This window comes from Microcaecilia unicolor, chromosome 11 (assembly GCF_901765095.1).
Source record: "Microcaecilia unicolor chromosome 11, aMicUni1.1, whole genome shotgun sequence".
NCBI lineage: Eukaryota > Metazoa > Chordata > Amphibia > Gymnophiona > Siphonopidae > Microcaecilia > Microcaecilia unicolor.
The window spans coordinates 176,292,609-176,310,348 of record NC_044041.1 but is presented as its reverse complement, the minus strand read 5'-3'; the positions used below and the strand labels follow the sequence as shown (position 1 = coordinate 176,310,348).

General features: G+C 44.0%; 2 protein-coding genes across 8 annotated transcripts in view; one reads left to right on the top strand and one right to left on the bottom strand.

The window, feature by feature from the left end:
* NAPA (NSF attachment protein alpha) overlaps positions 1-300 on the bottom strand; it is a 30,115-nt gene extending 29,815 nt beyond the window's left edge. The window contains 1 exon segment of the mRNA XM_030219428.1: positions 35-300. Within this exon segment, the coding sequence (XP_030075288.1) occupies positions 35-132 (98 nt within the window). The 5' untranslated portion in view covers positions 133-300.
* Positions 301-590: 290 nt separating this feature from the next.
* Positions 591-17,382, top strand: LOC115479862 (zinc finger BED domain-containing protein 1-like). 7 transcript variants are annotated; one of them, XM_030218132.1, is made up of 4 exons: positions 591-948; positions 4,529-4,620; positions 5,188-5,345; positions 15,073-17,382. In XM_030218132.1, exons 3-4 carry the CDS (start codon positions 5,195-5,197, stop codon positions 17,085-17,087), a joined length of 2,166 nt encoding a protein of 721 aa, XP_030073992.1. In that variant the 5' UTR covers positions 591-948; positions 4,529-4,620; positions 5,188-5,194; the 3' UTR covers positions 17,088-17,382. The 7 variants fall into 7 exon arrangements, with proteins under 7 accessions (XP_030073992.1, XP_030073995.1, XP_030073993.1 ...); XM_030218135.1 differs by lacking the exon at positions 4,529-4,620 and having other exon boundaries at positions 591-713; XM_030218133.1 differs by lacking the exon at positions 4,529-4,620.
* Positions 17,383-17,740: the final 358 nt, after the last annotated feature.

Here is a 17,740-nt window from a genome sequence, read left to right as displayed (position 1 = left end):
CCCTCTGGGCCCTTCGTCAACACAGCTCCCTCACCCGAAAAGCCCAGAGAAAAAAGACTGTGAAGATTTCAGCTTCTTCTCCGCTTCGGCCACCAACTGCCGCGCCTCCTGCTCCTTCCCCGAATTATCCATGGCGAGCGAGCTCAAGAGAGTCCGGCGAACAGGGACACCCTAGACCCGATGATGACACAGGCCGCGCAAGCTCTCCGCTGACACGTGATCCACCTAAATTACACTACTCCCTCAGCCTGTGACCCTAACAAATCTATATACTCCGTGCATACTCTCGTTTTAGTGAAACTGAGCATGCGCGATAGACCCGATGACACAGGCGGCGCAAGCTCTCCCCTGACACGTGATCCACCTAATATACACTACTCCCTCAGCATGTGACCCTAACAAATCCATATGCTCCGTGCATACTCTCGTTTTAATGAAACTGAGCATGCGCGATAGACCCGATGACACAGGCGGCGCAAGCTCTCCCCTGACACGTGATCCACCTAATTTACACTACTCTCTCAGCATGTGACCCTAACAAATCTATATGCTCGCGCATGCTCAGTTTCATTGACACGAGCGTGCAGGGTTCTGAAAACAGGCAATACGGACCAGGATCCAGCGCGGGACAGGCAAACGCTTCAGCTGGCGGGGGTTGGGGACCCCCGCCAGCCAAGGTACCCTCACATCGACAGCAGCAGCGGCGGCCTAAAATGTGCCCCCCACCCCACTTACACTCTAGCCCCACTCCCGTTGAGGTCTGGCTACGCCGCTGTCAGACCTGTGTGCTAGAGCCCCGATCCTTGGGTTCCTCAAATGAAGGGGATTGCATCATAGTTGTTTCTTGTTTTGCGATTGCAGTTTTTTAATGTTTATACACTATATATAGTCGTAATGCTTAAGCACCTGATAGTAGCTGTTTAAAAAAGATTACTCGACGGCAAAAAGGTAAAAGACGAATACAGCGGGATTCTCCCGGATTCAATTACAAAACCCGGCTATATATATACATTTTTTTTTTAAGAAGACTGTTGATGTATTTAACGCTGGGGATTATTTTCCTGGACCCTCCTATTTGCGTACCAACCAATTTCGTCCTGCTTACACGTGGCGAGCCCCGTGCAGACGTAAATTTGTCAGAAGGTAACATTACGTCACAGGGGGCGTGAATCTGAATCTGTTAAGTACTACACATTGTATTGGGCCGCCGTTGCTTATAGTATGCAGCGATCACCAGCCATAACTCAGCGCTGCAGTTCTCTAGTCTTGTCTTTCCGTGGTGAGTCTTGAAGGAGGAGGTTAAGGAAGTGAGCCTATCTGTAAGCAAGGAAGCCATTTGGTTAATCTCTGTTTCCACTCCCCCACGCAGCCGTCATTGACAGTCACTCAAAACAAAGCAAGCAAACCTATAAGCTAAAGCTGTTTCAGTTGGATAGGTAGGGCCTTAAAAGTGGAGGAGAAAAGAAATAACAATTGACTATCACTAAAACATCTTTAAAATTACTGTAGTTGGTAGAAACAGCAATTATAAACTCTGTAGTTTGTGCTTCACTATTCTATACAATACAGATGGCCAGATTTCAGTGACGATATCCTGTTTCCTGATGGGTTCATCTTAACTGTTGTAATCTGCCTTGGGAAGCCTGGTGTTATAAAGATGATGGAATATATTGAAATTAAATGGAAGTAGAATTAAATTCCATTCATTGGGGCACATGGAATCACATCTTCATCTGTTTTGTAGAAGTTTACCTTTTAGATACACAAATAGATTATTCTGTTTTGAACTTGTTTCAGGGACAAGTGGTTTTATAAGTCAAAATAAAAATAAATATTTTGTTTCATGCAAATCTCTTTTGTTTAAACATAACTAAATGGGCTATAAGCCCCTAATGCAGTCCATTAGTTTTTTTTGTATTTTGGTCTTCTGATGACTTATACAGTGCCAAAGCTGAAAACTCTTCTCTCTGTCTCCTTGAGGTCAAATGAGGGGACATGATATGAGCTTATCTGGTCCACAGGAGACGGTATGACTTTAAAGTTGAAGCCGGTTCCCCCTTCAGCAGCCATCTCGGTTTGTCAAAAACAATAGCAAAGTAGATTTGCATTCTCACTTGTTTGGGGGGGGGGGGGGGGGGGAGATATAAAAGTTGTGGGGGCTGTGGCATTTTCGAGGGTCTGGGGATGGGGGAGTTATTTTCAAATACATTTGTCAGTGCTCCAGAAGCTGCTTTGTTATTTCCAGTGCTGTATTGTGGTTTTCATTGGAGTGGACATAGAGATCACAAAACTGAAGGCATGGATACCAGATGGTCAGCTCCTCCTTCACTTCAGTATATCTCTAGCAGGTGGTAGACAGTGTCTCTGCAGCTCCTGGATTCGTCTCTTGAGTCTGCTCCTGGGCTTTTTGGCCAGTTGAGCTTAGGGGTGTTTGGGCTCTGTGCTAACTTTAGGGGCATACTTGGTGGCCTGGGTCTCTGCCTCATCCCGTTGTCCCTTTCCTCCCAGAGTTTGGGCTGTTTGGACTGTAGCCTTCCTCACTAAAAAAAAAAAAAAAGAAGAACTCAAGTCCTCGTGTGTGCTGCTGTTTTTGACAAACCGAGATGGCTGCTACAGGGGAACCCGGCTTCAACTTTATAGTTGTATGTCTCCTGTGGGCCAGATAAGCTCATACCATGCCCCCTCATTTAACCTCAAGGAGATAGAGATAAGAGATCCCAGAGATCTGGCTTTTACACCGTCCCATTACTCAACTATGTTTTAGTCACCCTCTGGTGAAGCATAATGACATTAAAAAGCCACGATTACCTTAATGATTGAAAGATTTCATCATTATTAAGTGGTAGGGTAGCTGTGTTAGCCCACTTTTAAAAGTAATAAATAGAAATAAAACAAGAGAAGCATAAAGTGAATTAAACTTTCTTGGGATCTTGCAAACGCTTAACAATCAGACTTATTTATAAGTACCATTTAAAAAAAAAAACCCCACATTAATTAGGTTGAAACCTGGAAGCATTTAACATCTTTTTTTTTTTTCCTGTGCCTACATCACAAGAAAAGATGGCATGTGGGAACTGGCGCCTTTTGTTTTGTGAAATGCAGTGGTATATTATAAAAATGCACTTGCCTTTTTTATTACTACTATTTCACAGGGGGGAATAATGAGGGAATGGTGAGGGCACAAGGAAAGCAAATTTGGCCCAGTGAAGACTAACTCAAAATAACCTACCTGTTCATTAGCTGGGCTCTGGTATTACCATATTGAAAATGCGACCATACCATACCATGCCCCTGTGGTTATAGTCCACTAAGACGTTAAACAGTTAACTGGCTTTCTTGAAAGGATTATATAACCTTTGGATGCATGACTAGAAACAAAAACATATACTTATTTATTCAATATCACAATTCCTCATTTACAGCCACAAAATAACCTTTTATGGTGGATAGTGTTCACAATGAACTCCTTTTAATATCGGCCAGATAGAAAAGAGTTGTCAGTTTTGGCACAGTATAAGTCATCACAAGAACAAAATATAAGAAAACCAATGGACAGCATTAGGGGCTTATAGCCCATTTAATTATGTTTAAACACAATAGATGTGCATGAAACAAAATATTTATTTTTATTTTGACTTATAAAACCACTTGCCCCTGAAACATGCTCAAAACTGAATAATCCATTTGAGTATCTAACATGCAAACTTCTACAAAACAGATGAAGTGAAGATGTGATTCCGTGTGCCCCAATGAAAGGACAGTTTAATTTTACTTCCATTTAATTTCAATATATTCCATCTTTATAACACCAGGCTTCCCAAGGCAGATTACAACAACAGCTAAGATGAACCCATCAGGAAACAGGATATCCTCACTGAAATTTGGCCATCTGTATTGTATAGAACAGTGAAGAAAAATTAGCACAAAATACAGAGTTTACAACTGCTGTTTCTACCAGCTGCAATAATTTTTTTAGCTGTTTAGTGATATTCCCCATTTTTATTTAATGATATTTATATCTACATATGGGAAGCTTTCAAATAAATTAAAAAGCCGTCAAATAAGTAAAAAAAAAAATCTTTTGTCTTCCACCTTTTAAGGTACTGCGTGTCCAAATGGAACAGCATTTGACTTTTTACAGATGGACCACACATAGGCAGTCCATTATTTCTAATAATCTTTTCCTATTGTTTTCAATACCGTTCACTATTGTTTTGGGGGAGTGAAGCAAAAATGGTGGCAAGCTCCGCCTGCTGGCTTCGGCCCATATGATGGGCTAGGTAGGCTCATATCATCTCCTGTTCTCAATCTAACCTCCTTGTTAAAAGGAGTCCTAACGCGAAGACTTGCAGAGGAAAGGTTAGACATGGCCGGGCACAGCTGGGCGGCGGTGACGTCATCCTCTACCCTCTCTGCAGTCGCTGAAATTATGCTGTAGTGCTCAGGCTCGGCAATATTTGTCAACACGCTCCTCGTCTCTTTGCTTAACAGCTGCACGTATGTATAAGGCTGTTCTCTTTGGTCCTAGCTTTACCCGGTCATGGGACACTACTGAATTCCATACATGGTGTAATATATAGAGGAATGTTCTTTTTGCTGCTTTTCACACTGCACTTAAAGGTATTGGGATGGGCTGGGGAGATCGGCCTGTTTGTATTTATTGCACTTTTTACTGTACTGCCTTTTGCAATTACCAGAGATCAGTTTTGCAATGTATCTATAACATTGTTTAATAAAGAGGTTCTAGATATGCGTCCATGCATGATTTCATCTCATTGCAGGTGGTTGTGTTGTTGTCGTCGTTTTTTTTTTAACACGCCTCTGAACTTCACCAGGATGTCAGTTGAAAAATATATTAAAAAAAATATCCTATGAATTAAAGCTACCGCTATGAGAGTACATAGACTTTATAGTGTCCAAGAACTGGAAGAGGATGGTGAACTCTTCTGACACTTGTAGATGGTTGCTCCTATATGAATCTGCAGGAGGGCTTATTCAGAAATAGGATAAGATGAAGTGAAGTATGACTTGGTTTTTCCTGTAGTGCTGGTCTTTGGATAGGATCTTTTTTTGTCTAAGCTGTTTGTATTTTTTTTTATTGTTTGTATTTTGTAACCCGCTTTATATAAAACGGAATATAAATTTTAAATTAAATTGTTTTAATGTTTTCTCTGTGAATACCATTAGGTGCTAAATGGCAGATCTCAGTTCCCAGAGAGTGTCCGAGTTCCTGCACAAAGGAGTGAAATGCGGGGAGGATGGAGCAAGTCAGCGGCCATTGGAAGAAGCTCCAGAAGATCATCAGCTCTCCTTGCTTACCCAGCCCTATTTGCAGACAGTAGAAGGTAAAGCAGTTCTTAGGAGGTGCTCTTTCATGTGGATAGAATGGTGTTGCATGAAAAGCAGAAAAATATAAAGTTTTCCCCTCCCCTAACACTAAACTATATATTTTTTTAATTTACATACTTATGCTGTGTCATTATTGAGACTCCCCATACACACACTGCCAATACACAATACAGTGACATGCTGTATCTGCTAATTACATACCTACATGACCCCCATCATCACTATATCTGCACAAACTCTTATCAATGTACCTCAGTCCTCCTCTACAGCACCTCCTACTATTCCAGTATTAGAATCCATAGATGAAATGAAATACCTAGGGTGGAATGGATGGAACTGAACCACATTTTCTAGTGACTTCCTGTCTGTCACTGTGCCAACACTGATACCCTGTACACCTGAATAACCACAATCAGCAACGATGGATAAGAAAATAATTTATAACATTAAGGAGGTCACGTAGAAGGTTTCATGGCATTCGTATGTGTAAGTGCCCCTGCATTCAAATACTGATTTTAGAAAAGCAGCTGCTACTTGCACATGTAGATTCACCACATGTACAGTTTTGAAGGAGGTGTGTTGTGGTCCTGTTTTGGGCAGCACTGAAAAATATGTTTATTTCCCACTCTGTGAAGGCAATACATCCATCCTAAAACAAACAAGCAAACTCAAAGTTAACATTTACACTTGCGCTGAGGGAAATATAGGCATTAGCTTTACAGCTTCTTTGGATAGTGTCATTGCACCCACTATGATAACTCTCCTCTCATAGCCAAAGGAAAAGGATGAAGAGTTAAGCAGCTTGTATCTTTTCCCCAGCACAGCAGAGAAAGGAACAGGAGTTGGTGAAAAAGCCCGGAGGGGAGGGAAAAGGAACTGGCTGACAGTCTCCCCAAAGCTTACTTGAAAGGGGAGGAAAATTCCCTGTGGCCGGCCCAGGAAAGGCTTCTTACCCAGTATCCATGGCTCAGAGAGAAATATAATAAGGAGGGAGGAGGTCCCTGTGAAAGAGCAGAAAGACGCTGCAGCCGGGGCAGAGAGAATGGAGTAGTTAGAACAGGGAGAAGCAACAGACTCCGGGACCCCATTTAAAACAGAACCAGAAAAAATGGACATATGTTTTACCCAAAGCTCCCCAGCTTTAACCCATTGTTAAAGGTGTGTTGGTTTTGCCTTTCTTCCCCAGTTTTTTCTTGTGGGAGGAACCAGTGCGTTATTGTATTTTGACAGGTGAGAGGGAAAGGGGGGGGTTATATAAGAGAAAGAGAGAGGGAATTTTACATTAAGGGAGAAGGAAAAGGAATGGTCTCCCTAAACCTTCTTGTTTTCCAAGTAACGGGGAGAAGGGGGAAATTAAAAGGAAGGTCCCCTACTTAGGAAGCTTCCTGCTTCAAAATAAAAGGAGCAGGAAGTTGGTACTGTTGAAAGCTCCAGGGGGGAAGGGGATAGGGGAACTCTCAAGAGAAAGAAAGAGAGGAACAGCTCTCCAAAAGACTTGTGGAGGTGAAAGGCATCACAGGGGATCTCAGGGCCGTGACTCTGGAGGCCTCTGCCAAGACTGTGACAAGCCTTTCTTGAACAAGGAACAAATAAGCCTACCCCTGTTACTTAAATTGATAGAACTATAACCAAAGGGGAAGCCCTCTGGCTGTCTGAACTTAAAAGTCCCCTTTTTAAAGAAAGAGCGGGATATTTTGCTGTTTTACTTGATGCTGCCAGAACATAATAAAGGAATTTTAACTGCTTTGACTCTACCTGGTTGGTGACTGTGATAGGCTGAATTAAAGCCCAAAGTTTTGTTTTTGGAGGAACTGTGAGACAGCAGCCAAGGAATTGTTCAAAGGCACTGGATAAAATAAGATTGTCCCAAAACATAAAGACTTTATTTTCTTAAGTGGATATTTTTTGGTTGTTTGAATAATATAGCCTGGAACTGAAGTTAAAAGCTCAGAAGGCTGAAAAGTTCAGCCAAGACTGGTGTCCTGTTTGTTTGTTTGTTTGTTTGTTTTTTAAAGTTGCCACCCCTGGAGGGACTCCAAATGCTCTATGCCGTAAATAGAGCCCAGGCATCAAGTGCAACTCTAAGGAGGCCAAAGAACCCCGAGGTAGACGCAACACCACACATTGGAATTCATTTCCTCTGTGCCTTCACTCTGAGTTGTCTTTTTTGAAATCTAAGACCCTATTAAAAACATGTTTCTTTTTGCTGGCTTTCCCCTCTTCAACAACATGATTTTCCATATTAATCCATTGTTTTTTATGGTCTCTAAGCAGCTACTCCCCCTTGGATTCACTTGTCTCTTTTCTCCACTCCCTCCCTTAAAAGTAGGTTATTGTGGTAAAAATACCCTTTTTCCCAGGCCTTATAATGACCTGATTTCCATTCCATTTCCAGCTGTTACATCCTGCTTAAATCCAACTGCTATCAAAGCGGGTTGCACTAAGATTCAAATACCATTAAAAGATCTACGTATTCAGAAATATTTGTCAAACAATAACGTTTTAAAAGATTGTCTAAATTAAAATATGAATCAACACTCCATATTTCTAGCTGCAATATAACTAAAAGAGCTGTCATGGAAACGCTTAAAGTGGATCCGACTGACAGCCGGAAAACCCAAATGTAGTAAATAATTAGATCGAGTTGACAAACAAAACTGTCAGGTAAGTTAACAAAGATATATGATCCATAAAAGATCTTATATATCTCTCTCCCTTTTCCCCTCCATAATTTACAATTACTGTTTTGTAACCCACTTAGATGTATTGGCTATTTGCAGTATATTAAGTAAAGGTGAAATGTAACCTGAAGTTTACGCCAGTGATTGAGGGAGCAATTGTAATTATCTCTTTGGTGTTTAAAACAACGGTAAAAGTTCAAAAAATAGAAGTGGCTATATTCAGTTTGTAGCAATCAGCATTTTTTAAACACTGACTGCTATGGGCTGGATTAGATCTAGATATGCAGTACCAGGTCTAATCTGTGTCTTTGCGGGCCGCCAGAAGTTATCTGGGTCCAGCTGATAATTCAGTGGTAATACCTGGATAACTAGTCAGGATTGCATTTTATCGAGTCCTACTTGCCTAGTTAGATTTTTAAGCGCTGAATATCAGTAGTGCATGAATAGTTTATTAAAATACTAGCCGTTGAGCCCGTTAAAACAGGCTAGTAGGTCGCCGCTGCCCCCCCCCCCCCCCCCCCCCCGAGTCGCCACCACCCCTCCACCTGGCCCGGCTCTTCGCTATTCAACTTACATCTCCGCAGCAGGCAGATCAGCTGAACTCCTGTCGGCCTTTCTTCTCTGCCTGTGTCCCGCCCTCGTGTGACGTAACATCGGCGAGGGCGGGACACAGGCAGGGAAGGAAGGCCAACGGCAGCTCAGCTGATCTGCCTGCTGCGGAGATGTAAGTTGAATAGCGAAGAGACGGGCTGGGTGGAGGGTTGGCGGCAGCGGCAGCGGCGACTCCGGGGGGGGGGGGTACCAGTGGCGGCGACCTCGGGGGGAGGGGGGGTACCAGTGGCGGCGACCTCGGGGGGGAGGGGGGAGCGGGTGGCGACCTCGGCGGTTCCCTCCCCTTTGCGCAGTTTCCCTCTCTGTCCCGCCCCCCCCCCCCCCCCCCGTCATCACGTATTGACGCGGGGGTGGGACAGAAAGGGAAGTCTCTACTGCACATTTGCGAGTGAGTACGGTCACTCGCCGTTTATATGTTTGATTTGATATATCACTACTACAGCAGAGTTGGTCAAAGCGGTTTACAAAATAAAATCCATAAATTAAAAGAAATAAAAGGAACGCCAATTTAACAGGACAGAAATCATTCATTCAATGGGTGAGAAATGGAGGTAGGGAATATGAGGTGTCAACTTCAGCAAGGATAGGCCGTGACCCTACAACAATCACTGAAAAAAGGAAGAAATAGTCTTCTCTCTTAGGTAACGGAGAGAGTCTCTCCAAATGCTAACTGAAAAAAATGAGCTTTTAAAAGTTGCTTACATTTTTGGAAAAGAGGTTTCCACTCTAATTATAGCGGGAAGATCATTCCATGTCTTCGGGGCCATAAACAAAAATGCAGTGAGCCATTCAAGGCAAGGTGAGGGATGGGCAATTAGCATCTAATGATCTTAGGTTGTGACTGGGGGTGTAAGAAATGACAAGGAAAGAAAGTCACAGAAAGAGAGTGGGAAATGGACCAATGACTCCGGGAGAACAGGAGATAAGATTTCAAAGAACCACTTTATTCAATGACTCGACACAGACACAGAAAACTGTGTTTCGGCCAAAAGGCCTGCCTCAGGAGTCTAAAAACAATAAATATTTAAAAACATAAGTTCAAATAAACAACAATAATAAGAAAATTGTACATCAAACAAAACTCTAACAGTATATATATAGTTAAGAGATAGACTAGAGTAAAACCATATATATAAAAATATACAAAATTATTAATATATATAGAGAAAGAAAGGTACATATGATGGGCCTTATGGGTAAGACAAAGGGTTTGAAAATCAGCTGGTAATGAATCAGTGACCTATGTAGTTTTGCAAGAAGTGGGGTAGCGTCAAACCTACGGGCTCTACACAACAGTCTGACTGCCGATTTTTGAAGGGTCTGGAGCCTGTGAGACAAAGGGATTCCCCAATAATAGTATTTTGCAATAATCTATTCTTGATATTAAAAATGCATAGACCAATATTTGAAGGCTTTAGAATCAATATAATTTCAAATGGATCTGAGTCTCCTAAGAATAAGAAATCCAGTTTTTACAAGTGAAGATATCGGGAGGGGGCAAACGTCAGGTTGGAGTTCAAAATGCTTCCTAGATAGCAAAAGGAAGTAACAGTAGGAATTGGTCTATGAAAGAGAATAGGGGTAACAGAGGGAGTAAGGTGAAATCCTGTGAACCAGGAAGTTGTTTTAGATGGACTAAGTACTAATTTGTGACTTGCCAACTAATTGGCTAAAGCATTGAGGTAGGATTGCAATGGAGTCAGATAACTTCTGGGTCCTCCCTGACTCCGCCCCAGAAATAACCGGAACGTGCTGCGGCAGTCAGAGCTAATATTCAGTGACACTTTGTGGTTAAATGCTGCTGAATATTAGCATTTGGGCCAAGCAGTGCAATTTAACCAGCCTCTCCTGCCTGGTTAAATCACTCTAAATATCAAATTTGGCTCTCAGTTGGCATTTCCTGGATGTCCAGTTTTGTAAACTTTAGCACTTTTGCATGTGTTGGTGTTTACACACATAGGGGTGGATTCTATAAATGATGTGCAGATTTCCGCATGCAAAATTGTGCGCTATCCTGAGATGGGAGTGCAACTAAATTGGCTACAGAGCCAATTAGTGCCAGTAATTGGGTACTAGCAATCAGTTGGTGTTAATTGGCAACATTTTGGCTTTGCATGCACATCTTGCAAAGCGCTATCCTATAAAGATCCATGAACAAATCTTAAAGTGTGCAACTCAGAAGTAGCTGTGGCTATGGAAGAGGCATGGGCAGGTCAGGGGCATTCACTCAAGATGCACGTAGTATTACTGAATCTGCATCTAACTTACGTGCCAGGAATTACACCAGGTTTTAGTTGGGGTAAATCCTTGTGACCAAAGTTTAGTGCCCAAATTGTCTCTAAGCGCTATGCTACAAACGGCACACAATTCGTTTATAGAGTAGCACCATTTATAGAATAGCGATTTGTATGGATTTTTTTCAGCACCATTTACTGAATCTAGTCTGTAGTTTGTAAAATTGGCACTTAAGATTTTCAGAAACTGTGTTGCTGCTTTTTTGAACGTGTTTTTTTATAAAATGGCTGTTCATCTGTACATGCGGCAAACTGTTTCTCCACATAGAAGCCCTATACAAAATCAGTCTTTAAACTCATATTTTCTTCTTTGGTAACCTGCATTGTAAACGTATCTGGAATGACAAGCAATTAATGAGAGCCAGAGAAATGTTAGGTTAAATAGGGAGAGATATTGCCAGTAGAAAAGATGAAAATAAAATACCCTTGTAGAAATCACTAGTGAGAGCATTATGGCTAATTCTGGAAGCCATACCTTTGAAAAGGATTTGAACAGAGTGAAGGCAGTCCAGAGCAAGCCTGCCAGAATGATTCAATCTGTCCCTTAAGTTTTATGAAGTGAGACGTAAGGATCCATATTTGTACACTCTAGAAGAAAAGTTAGAGAGGAATATGATAGAGGCATTGTCTATTCTGAAATCTTTTTATTAAGAAACTAGTAAAAAAGGCCCGTTTCTGACAGAAATGAAACGGGCTCTAGCAAGGTTTTCCTCGGAGTGTGTATGTTTGATAGAGTGTGTTTGACAGTGACTGTGTGTGTGTGTGAGAGAGAGAATGTGTGTGTGTGTGTGTGAGAGAGAGAGTGAGACTGTCTCCTGTGTCCCCTGCCCCCCTTTCCAGCCACTCAGCGATTGTTCTATCTCCCCTGCTCCCCTTCCAGGCACCCAGCGATTCTCCTCTGTCCCCTTTCCCCCCTGTAGCCACCCAGCGATTCTCCTCGCTCCTCTGCCCCCACTCCAGCCGTGTGTGTGTGAGAGTGAGTATGTGGAAGACAGAGACAGTGAAAGTGTGTGTGTCTGTGTGAAAGTGTGACTGAGAGTGAGTTAAGAGAGAGAGTGAGAGTGTGTATATGTATTTGTGTCTGTGTATGTATGAGACAGAGAAAGTGTGTGTGTGTGTGTGTCTGTGTGAGAGAGTGTGTATATGTGTGTGTGTGTGTGTGCGTGTCTGTGTGAAAGAGAATGTGCGAGGCTAGTGTCAAAATGAAGAGACAGCAGCAAAAGTTTGCATAGCAGAGCACAACCATTTGAGCCAGTTGTTACCTTATCTCCCCTGCCGTCCCCTCCATACCCAATGATTCTTTTTTTGTCTTCCATCCCCTCCGTGTCCCGTGTGTGTGTGAGAGAGAGAGATGCTAGTAGTCCCTGTGACAGTGGAGGGTCAGTTGCTCCTTATAGGCAGTTGAGAGTGAGAGAGAGTGTGCATGTGGTGTTTTTTTTCCTTCCCTCTCATCTCCTCCGTGTCCCTTGCGTGTGTGTGTCTGAATACAACGGTTTGTTTGTTTTTTTTTCTCAAGTGTAGTGAGAATGTGTATATGTGTGTGTGAGAGAGAGAGAGAGAGTCAGAGAAAGTGTATGTGAGTGTGTTGAAGAGAGAGACAATAAAAGTGTGTGTGTGTCTGTGTGAAAGAGAGACTGGAGAGTGATTTAAGTGAGAGAGTGAGAGTGTGTATATGTATGTGTGTCTGTGAAAGAGAGTGTGCAAGGCTAGGGTTCAAAATGGGAAGACAGCAGCAAAATGTTCCATTGCAGAACACAACCATTTGAGCCATTTCTCAGTTATAGGCAGTTAAGAGAGAGGGAGATAGTGAAAGGGAGTGTGTACTGATGGTTTTTTTCCTCCCCTCTCATCTCCTCCCTGTCCCTTGTGTGTGTGTGTTCTAGAGAGAGTGAGAGAGAGGTTAGTTTGGATGTTAGAGATGCAGTGAGAGGCAGCTGTGGGAGGGGGGGTTGTATTTGAGGGAGTCTGCCACTCTCCTTGTTCTGTGTGCCACATGTGATGTTACTGAGGTGCAGCCAGGCATCAACTCCTTGTGAGAAACTTCTCTGACCTGCCTTCTGTGATGTGTGCTGCTGTTGATCGTATCTGTGGTCTCAGGACAGCCTGTCTGCTGACACCATCACCGAGCCTGTCTGCGTCGCTTGAGTGTTGAAAAGCAGCAGCAACAATGAAAAAGACCTGCCTCTCTCCTAGCCCGATCGTAGCTACTGTTTAGTGTTTTTTTTTAATTGGTGGCTCGTGCCAGAAAGCAGATTAATGATCGTGTGAGGACATTTTCGTGCAGTTGCTAACAGTAAAAAGAAAGACGTATGGTGCCCTCGAGATGAATTAAGTGTATTGTTTTGCGATGTTGTCAGTGTTCAGGCTGCATTTTCACCTTTTCGTAGAAATCCTGAGTTTCATCAAAAGGAGATCAGGCTGACAGGCGGTCTCAGCGTCTTGTTCTTGAGGACATACCTTTGACACCTTTGCTGCATCAGCATGCAAGCGCTAGTTTTTTTGAGTGTTAGGGAACTTGTTTTAGTCATCTCATATTGGTCGTCTGTGCAGCTGCTCCTCCTCTCCCCTTTGACGTCGTTGGCTGTGCTTCTCCGGGGTTTTATCCAGGGGCAGTGATGTAAGGAGAGAGGCTGAGCGGCTGTAGGGACCTGGCAGTCTGAGATAGTTCTGAACGGAGGTGCATTGTATGAGTTGTTTTTCCTGTGGCCCCCCCCCCCCCCCCCCCACCCACCCGTCGTCGATGTTGGTGAATTGCTCCGCCTCCGCCCTCAACGTCATAACATTTGACGCGAGGGCGGTGAATTGCTCCGCCTCCGCCCTCAACGTCATAATGTGACGTCAGAAGCCAATAGAACGTTGAGGGTGCGTTTTATAGGGAGCAGATGGGCGTGGCTGAGTACTGAGGGTGAGTAGTCCCAATAGTAGCCTAGCCTACCAGGAGGACAGGAGTTCAGGGCTTCACTGCCACAGATGGAGTGAGCTTCAGAACTCTGAGGGGGGATTTTATTTATATAGATTATAAAAACAATAAAGCAGGATAACATAATACACTAGGAAAAAAGGCCCGTTTCGGACTCAAATGAAACGGGCGCTAGCAAGGTTTTCCTCTGAGTGTGTGTGTGATAGAGAGAGTGAATGTGTGAGTGTGTGTGACAGAGTGAGACTGTGTGTGTGTGTATGTGAGAATGTGTACCAGGGGCCCCCTCCCTCCCAGTTTCAGGGTCCGCCCTCCCACCCAGTTCCAGGGTTGTTGCCCCCCTCTCTCCCTCCCTCCCAGTTCCAGTGTAGTTGCCCCCCCCCCTCTTTCCCACCCCCCCTGCAGCCACCCTGCGATGTGTAGGTGAAAAATAATGGAGCTATGTATTGTAACCAAACGCACCTGCTACGTTGTGAAGCTGACTCCGTGGCTTCATTGAAGTGAAGGGTTGGTAAGGTTCGTCTGATTCGTGAATCTGTAATCATCTCTCTCGGCCCCACCCTCACGCCTGTGATAGGTCCGCCGCCCTTGACGTCAAAACGTGATGACGTCGTGGACGGCGGACCTATCAGAGGCACGAGGGCAGGGCCGAGAGAGATGCTTACAGATTCACGAATCAGACGAACCTTACGAACCCTTCATCAGTGAAGCCACGGAGTCAGCTTCAGAACATTGGAGGTGCTTTTTATTATAGTAGAGATGAGGGTACTAATCTCACCAAACCCCAACCCCCTCAATTATTTATCCCAGCACCTACAATAGGAACATCAATAAACTAGAGTGCACTTTTACTCTTATAGTCCTCCAATGGAAGGAACAGTGACCGAGAAGGAAAATGAAAACCCCACAAAATAATTTCCCTCCTACCATTCCTAAACTTTCCTTTCCCCACACCCCTCCTTGTTTCTTCCAACTTATACCCTCTAGAAAAACATATAAGAAACATATCCGAACCCAAACTATCCTTTAAAGCTGCCGAGAGGGCATCCCTAAACAAAATAAGTAGTCTAAAAGGACCATGATATTCTATAACTCTACCCTGGGCCTTGTCAGATCATGTTACATTCTTCCATGATCCTTAATCTAAACAAATCTGAGGGAGTCTTTGCCAAGCATGCAATATTTCCTACTAACCCAATTTTGTTTGTGTTTTTCATAGAGGAGATATCCATGGCATTCCATACCTACAACATGGCAGCCAACTCGGGGCCTTCCCAACGCAGGAAACGAGAGAAAGGCATGAGCCTGGATGGAACCAGCACCACCCTGTCTGTGGATCGGCGTAAGTCCAAGGTCTGGAATTACTATACCAAGCTAGGGGATGCATATGTGGAGTGCAATGTGTGCAAGAAACAGCTGTCCTTCCACAACAGCACAACCACCATGCGGGAGCACCTGGTGAGGAAGCACAGCATCCGGGATACAGCCCTATCACAGCTGAAAGAGGAAGCTGCCTCAGAATCTGACTGTTTGGGCCAGGAGAGCCTAGGGAAACGAGCTCGGCAAATGACTCCAGAAAACAGCCTTTTCCAGCCCCCAGTGCCCTCTTGCTCTGAGCCACGTACAGAAATGGTCCTAGACTTGGTGCTTGAAATGATCTTTCGTGACCTTCATCCTCTGTCTGTTGTAGAAGACAAAGGCTTTAGGCTTCTGATGGGCTATCTGGAACCTGGTTTTAGTATACCCTCTTCTATGCAGTTGGCAAGCATGTTATGGCATAAATACAATGTAGTCAAGCAACATTTGGAGCATTATCTACATACAGCCCAGGCTATCATCCTGTCATTGGACTTTTGGACTTCTCAGCCCAGCCAAACTTACCTGACCATTAGTGCCAATTTTATTGACTGCAACTGGCGCTTGGCAAGGTGCATCCTGGAGACACAGCCAGTGCATGGACATAAAAGAGATGATTTCCTTGGAGAGAAGTTATGCTCTGTTTTAGCTGAGTTTGAGCTGTCCCCCCGATCAGTTTTCTGTGTGATGCATGACCAGCTGTCCAATATGTTGGCCAACTCCCCGGTCCTGAAAGATGCCTATGGATGGACAAGCCTGTGCTGCACTGCATATATGCTGCATCTTTGCATCAGCACTGCACTGCAAGCAGACCCAGTGCAAGAGGCCCTGGCTGCAGCCAGAGACATTATCAGCTATTTCCAGCAGGATGCAAAGGCCACTTGCTCTCTGAACACAAAGCTGGAAACTATGAGTAAGACAAAGCTGAAATTGGTGGTAGACATGCCCTCCCGCTGGATAACCACGCTGGAAATGTGCGAGAGCCTGCTGGACCTGAAATGGGCCATTATGTCTGTTCTGGAAGAGCACACCAAAGGCACAGCAACGGTCCAGAATTTGGCTGATCACCAATGGAAGCTTCTTCAAGATCTGTTGCCAGTGATGCGGACCATCAAGATTGCCACATCTTTCTTGCAAGAGGAGCAGAATGGATCCACATCTTCCCTGCTGCCCTGCATGCATGGCATCATGACAGCCATCGAACACCAGTGCCAGGACTCCAGTAGTATTATCAAGACAATGGTGAGCAAGATCATATCAGAGATCAATCAGCACTGGGACCTGTCAGATGACGGAAAGCTGCTGGAAAGCCCTGCTGTTGTAGCCTCATTTCTGGATCCCCGTTTCAAAGAAGTAAGGTTCCTTAGCCCTGCTGCCAGGAGTCAGCTCCATAACAGAGTTAAAAACATACTGTCACAGGTATTTAATCTGCAGTCCTTGACCAGCACCCAACCCTGGTTGCCCTCAGAATGCAAGGTAGAAGTGGGTGAAACGAGCAGCCAGGTTGCTAATGACAGGGCTCCATGTGAGCATCCGCAAAGTATATATGACATCCTTCTCGGTAAAGATCCAACAGAGAGCATGCCTGAAATACACCAGCAACTGGAAAACTACATTGTGGAACCCCTCTGCAAGCGCAGCACCAACCCTCTTTGCTGGTGGCGTAGCAACGAACATCGCTTTCCTGCTGTTGCCAAGCTAGCACGACAGTACCTTGCCATCCCTGCCACGGCTGTGGTACCTGAGCAGGCCTTTGCAGCTGCTAACACACGGCTTGAGCACCGAAGGGCGGTTCTCACACCAGAGCACCTGGACCAAATTCTCTTTCTGAATCAAAATCTGGATTTTTTAGAGTCTATGAAAAATAGCAAGACATGAAACTTTAGGTGGAAATAACTGAGGAGCTGTGAGAGGTTATTGTAGCGTCTGTACAGTCATCTGTACAGTGTACCATCGGTTTTGCCTATGGCATTGGTGGACAAGCCACTTAGGGAGGTAGTGGTTTTTAAAAACAGATTACTCACATCTGTTTGGGAAAATCTGGAATAGAAACAAGGTATAAGATGGGTGAGCCCTTGAGGTTACTTGAGTGGAGTAGCCGCCTAGTGGTTAGTGCAGTGGACTTCGATCCTGGGGAACTGGGTTTGATTCCCACTGCAGCTTTTTGTAACTCTGGGCAAGTCACTTAATCCTCCATTGCCCCAGGTACAAAATAAGTACTTGTATATATGTATACCGCTTTGAATGTAGTTGCAAAAAAACACAGAAAGGTAGTATATATCAAGTCCCTTTTCCTTCCCGCCATCTTTTCTTTGAATCTGATGAGCAGCACAATCCACTGAGTATCTGGAGCACTGGAACTGAACATATTCGGCAAATGCCTGCTTAATCACAGGATTGCAACTCTAAAATATGAGCCTTTTTTGGCAAAATATCTTGATTATATGCACAAGATTGGGGGGGGGGGGGGGTTAAGCTGTTTACTCTTATGCTTTAATGCCATTTCAAGAGTCATATGCTTTACTACTCTT

Bases quoted from the DNA above. Each gene is read 5' to 3' on its own strand.
- LOC115479862 (XM_030218135.1), top strand. From the start codon at position 5,195: ATGGCAGATCTCAGTTCCCAGAGAGTGTCCGAGTTCCTGCACAAAGGA. The intron at 5,346-15,072 runs GTAAAGCAGTTC...TGTTTTTCATAG, and splicing joins CTATTTGCAGACAGTAGAAG to AGGAGATATCCATGGCATTC.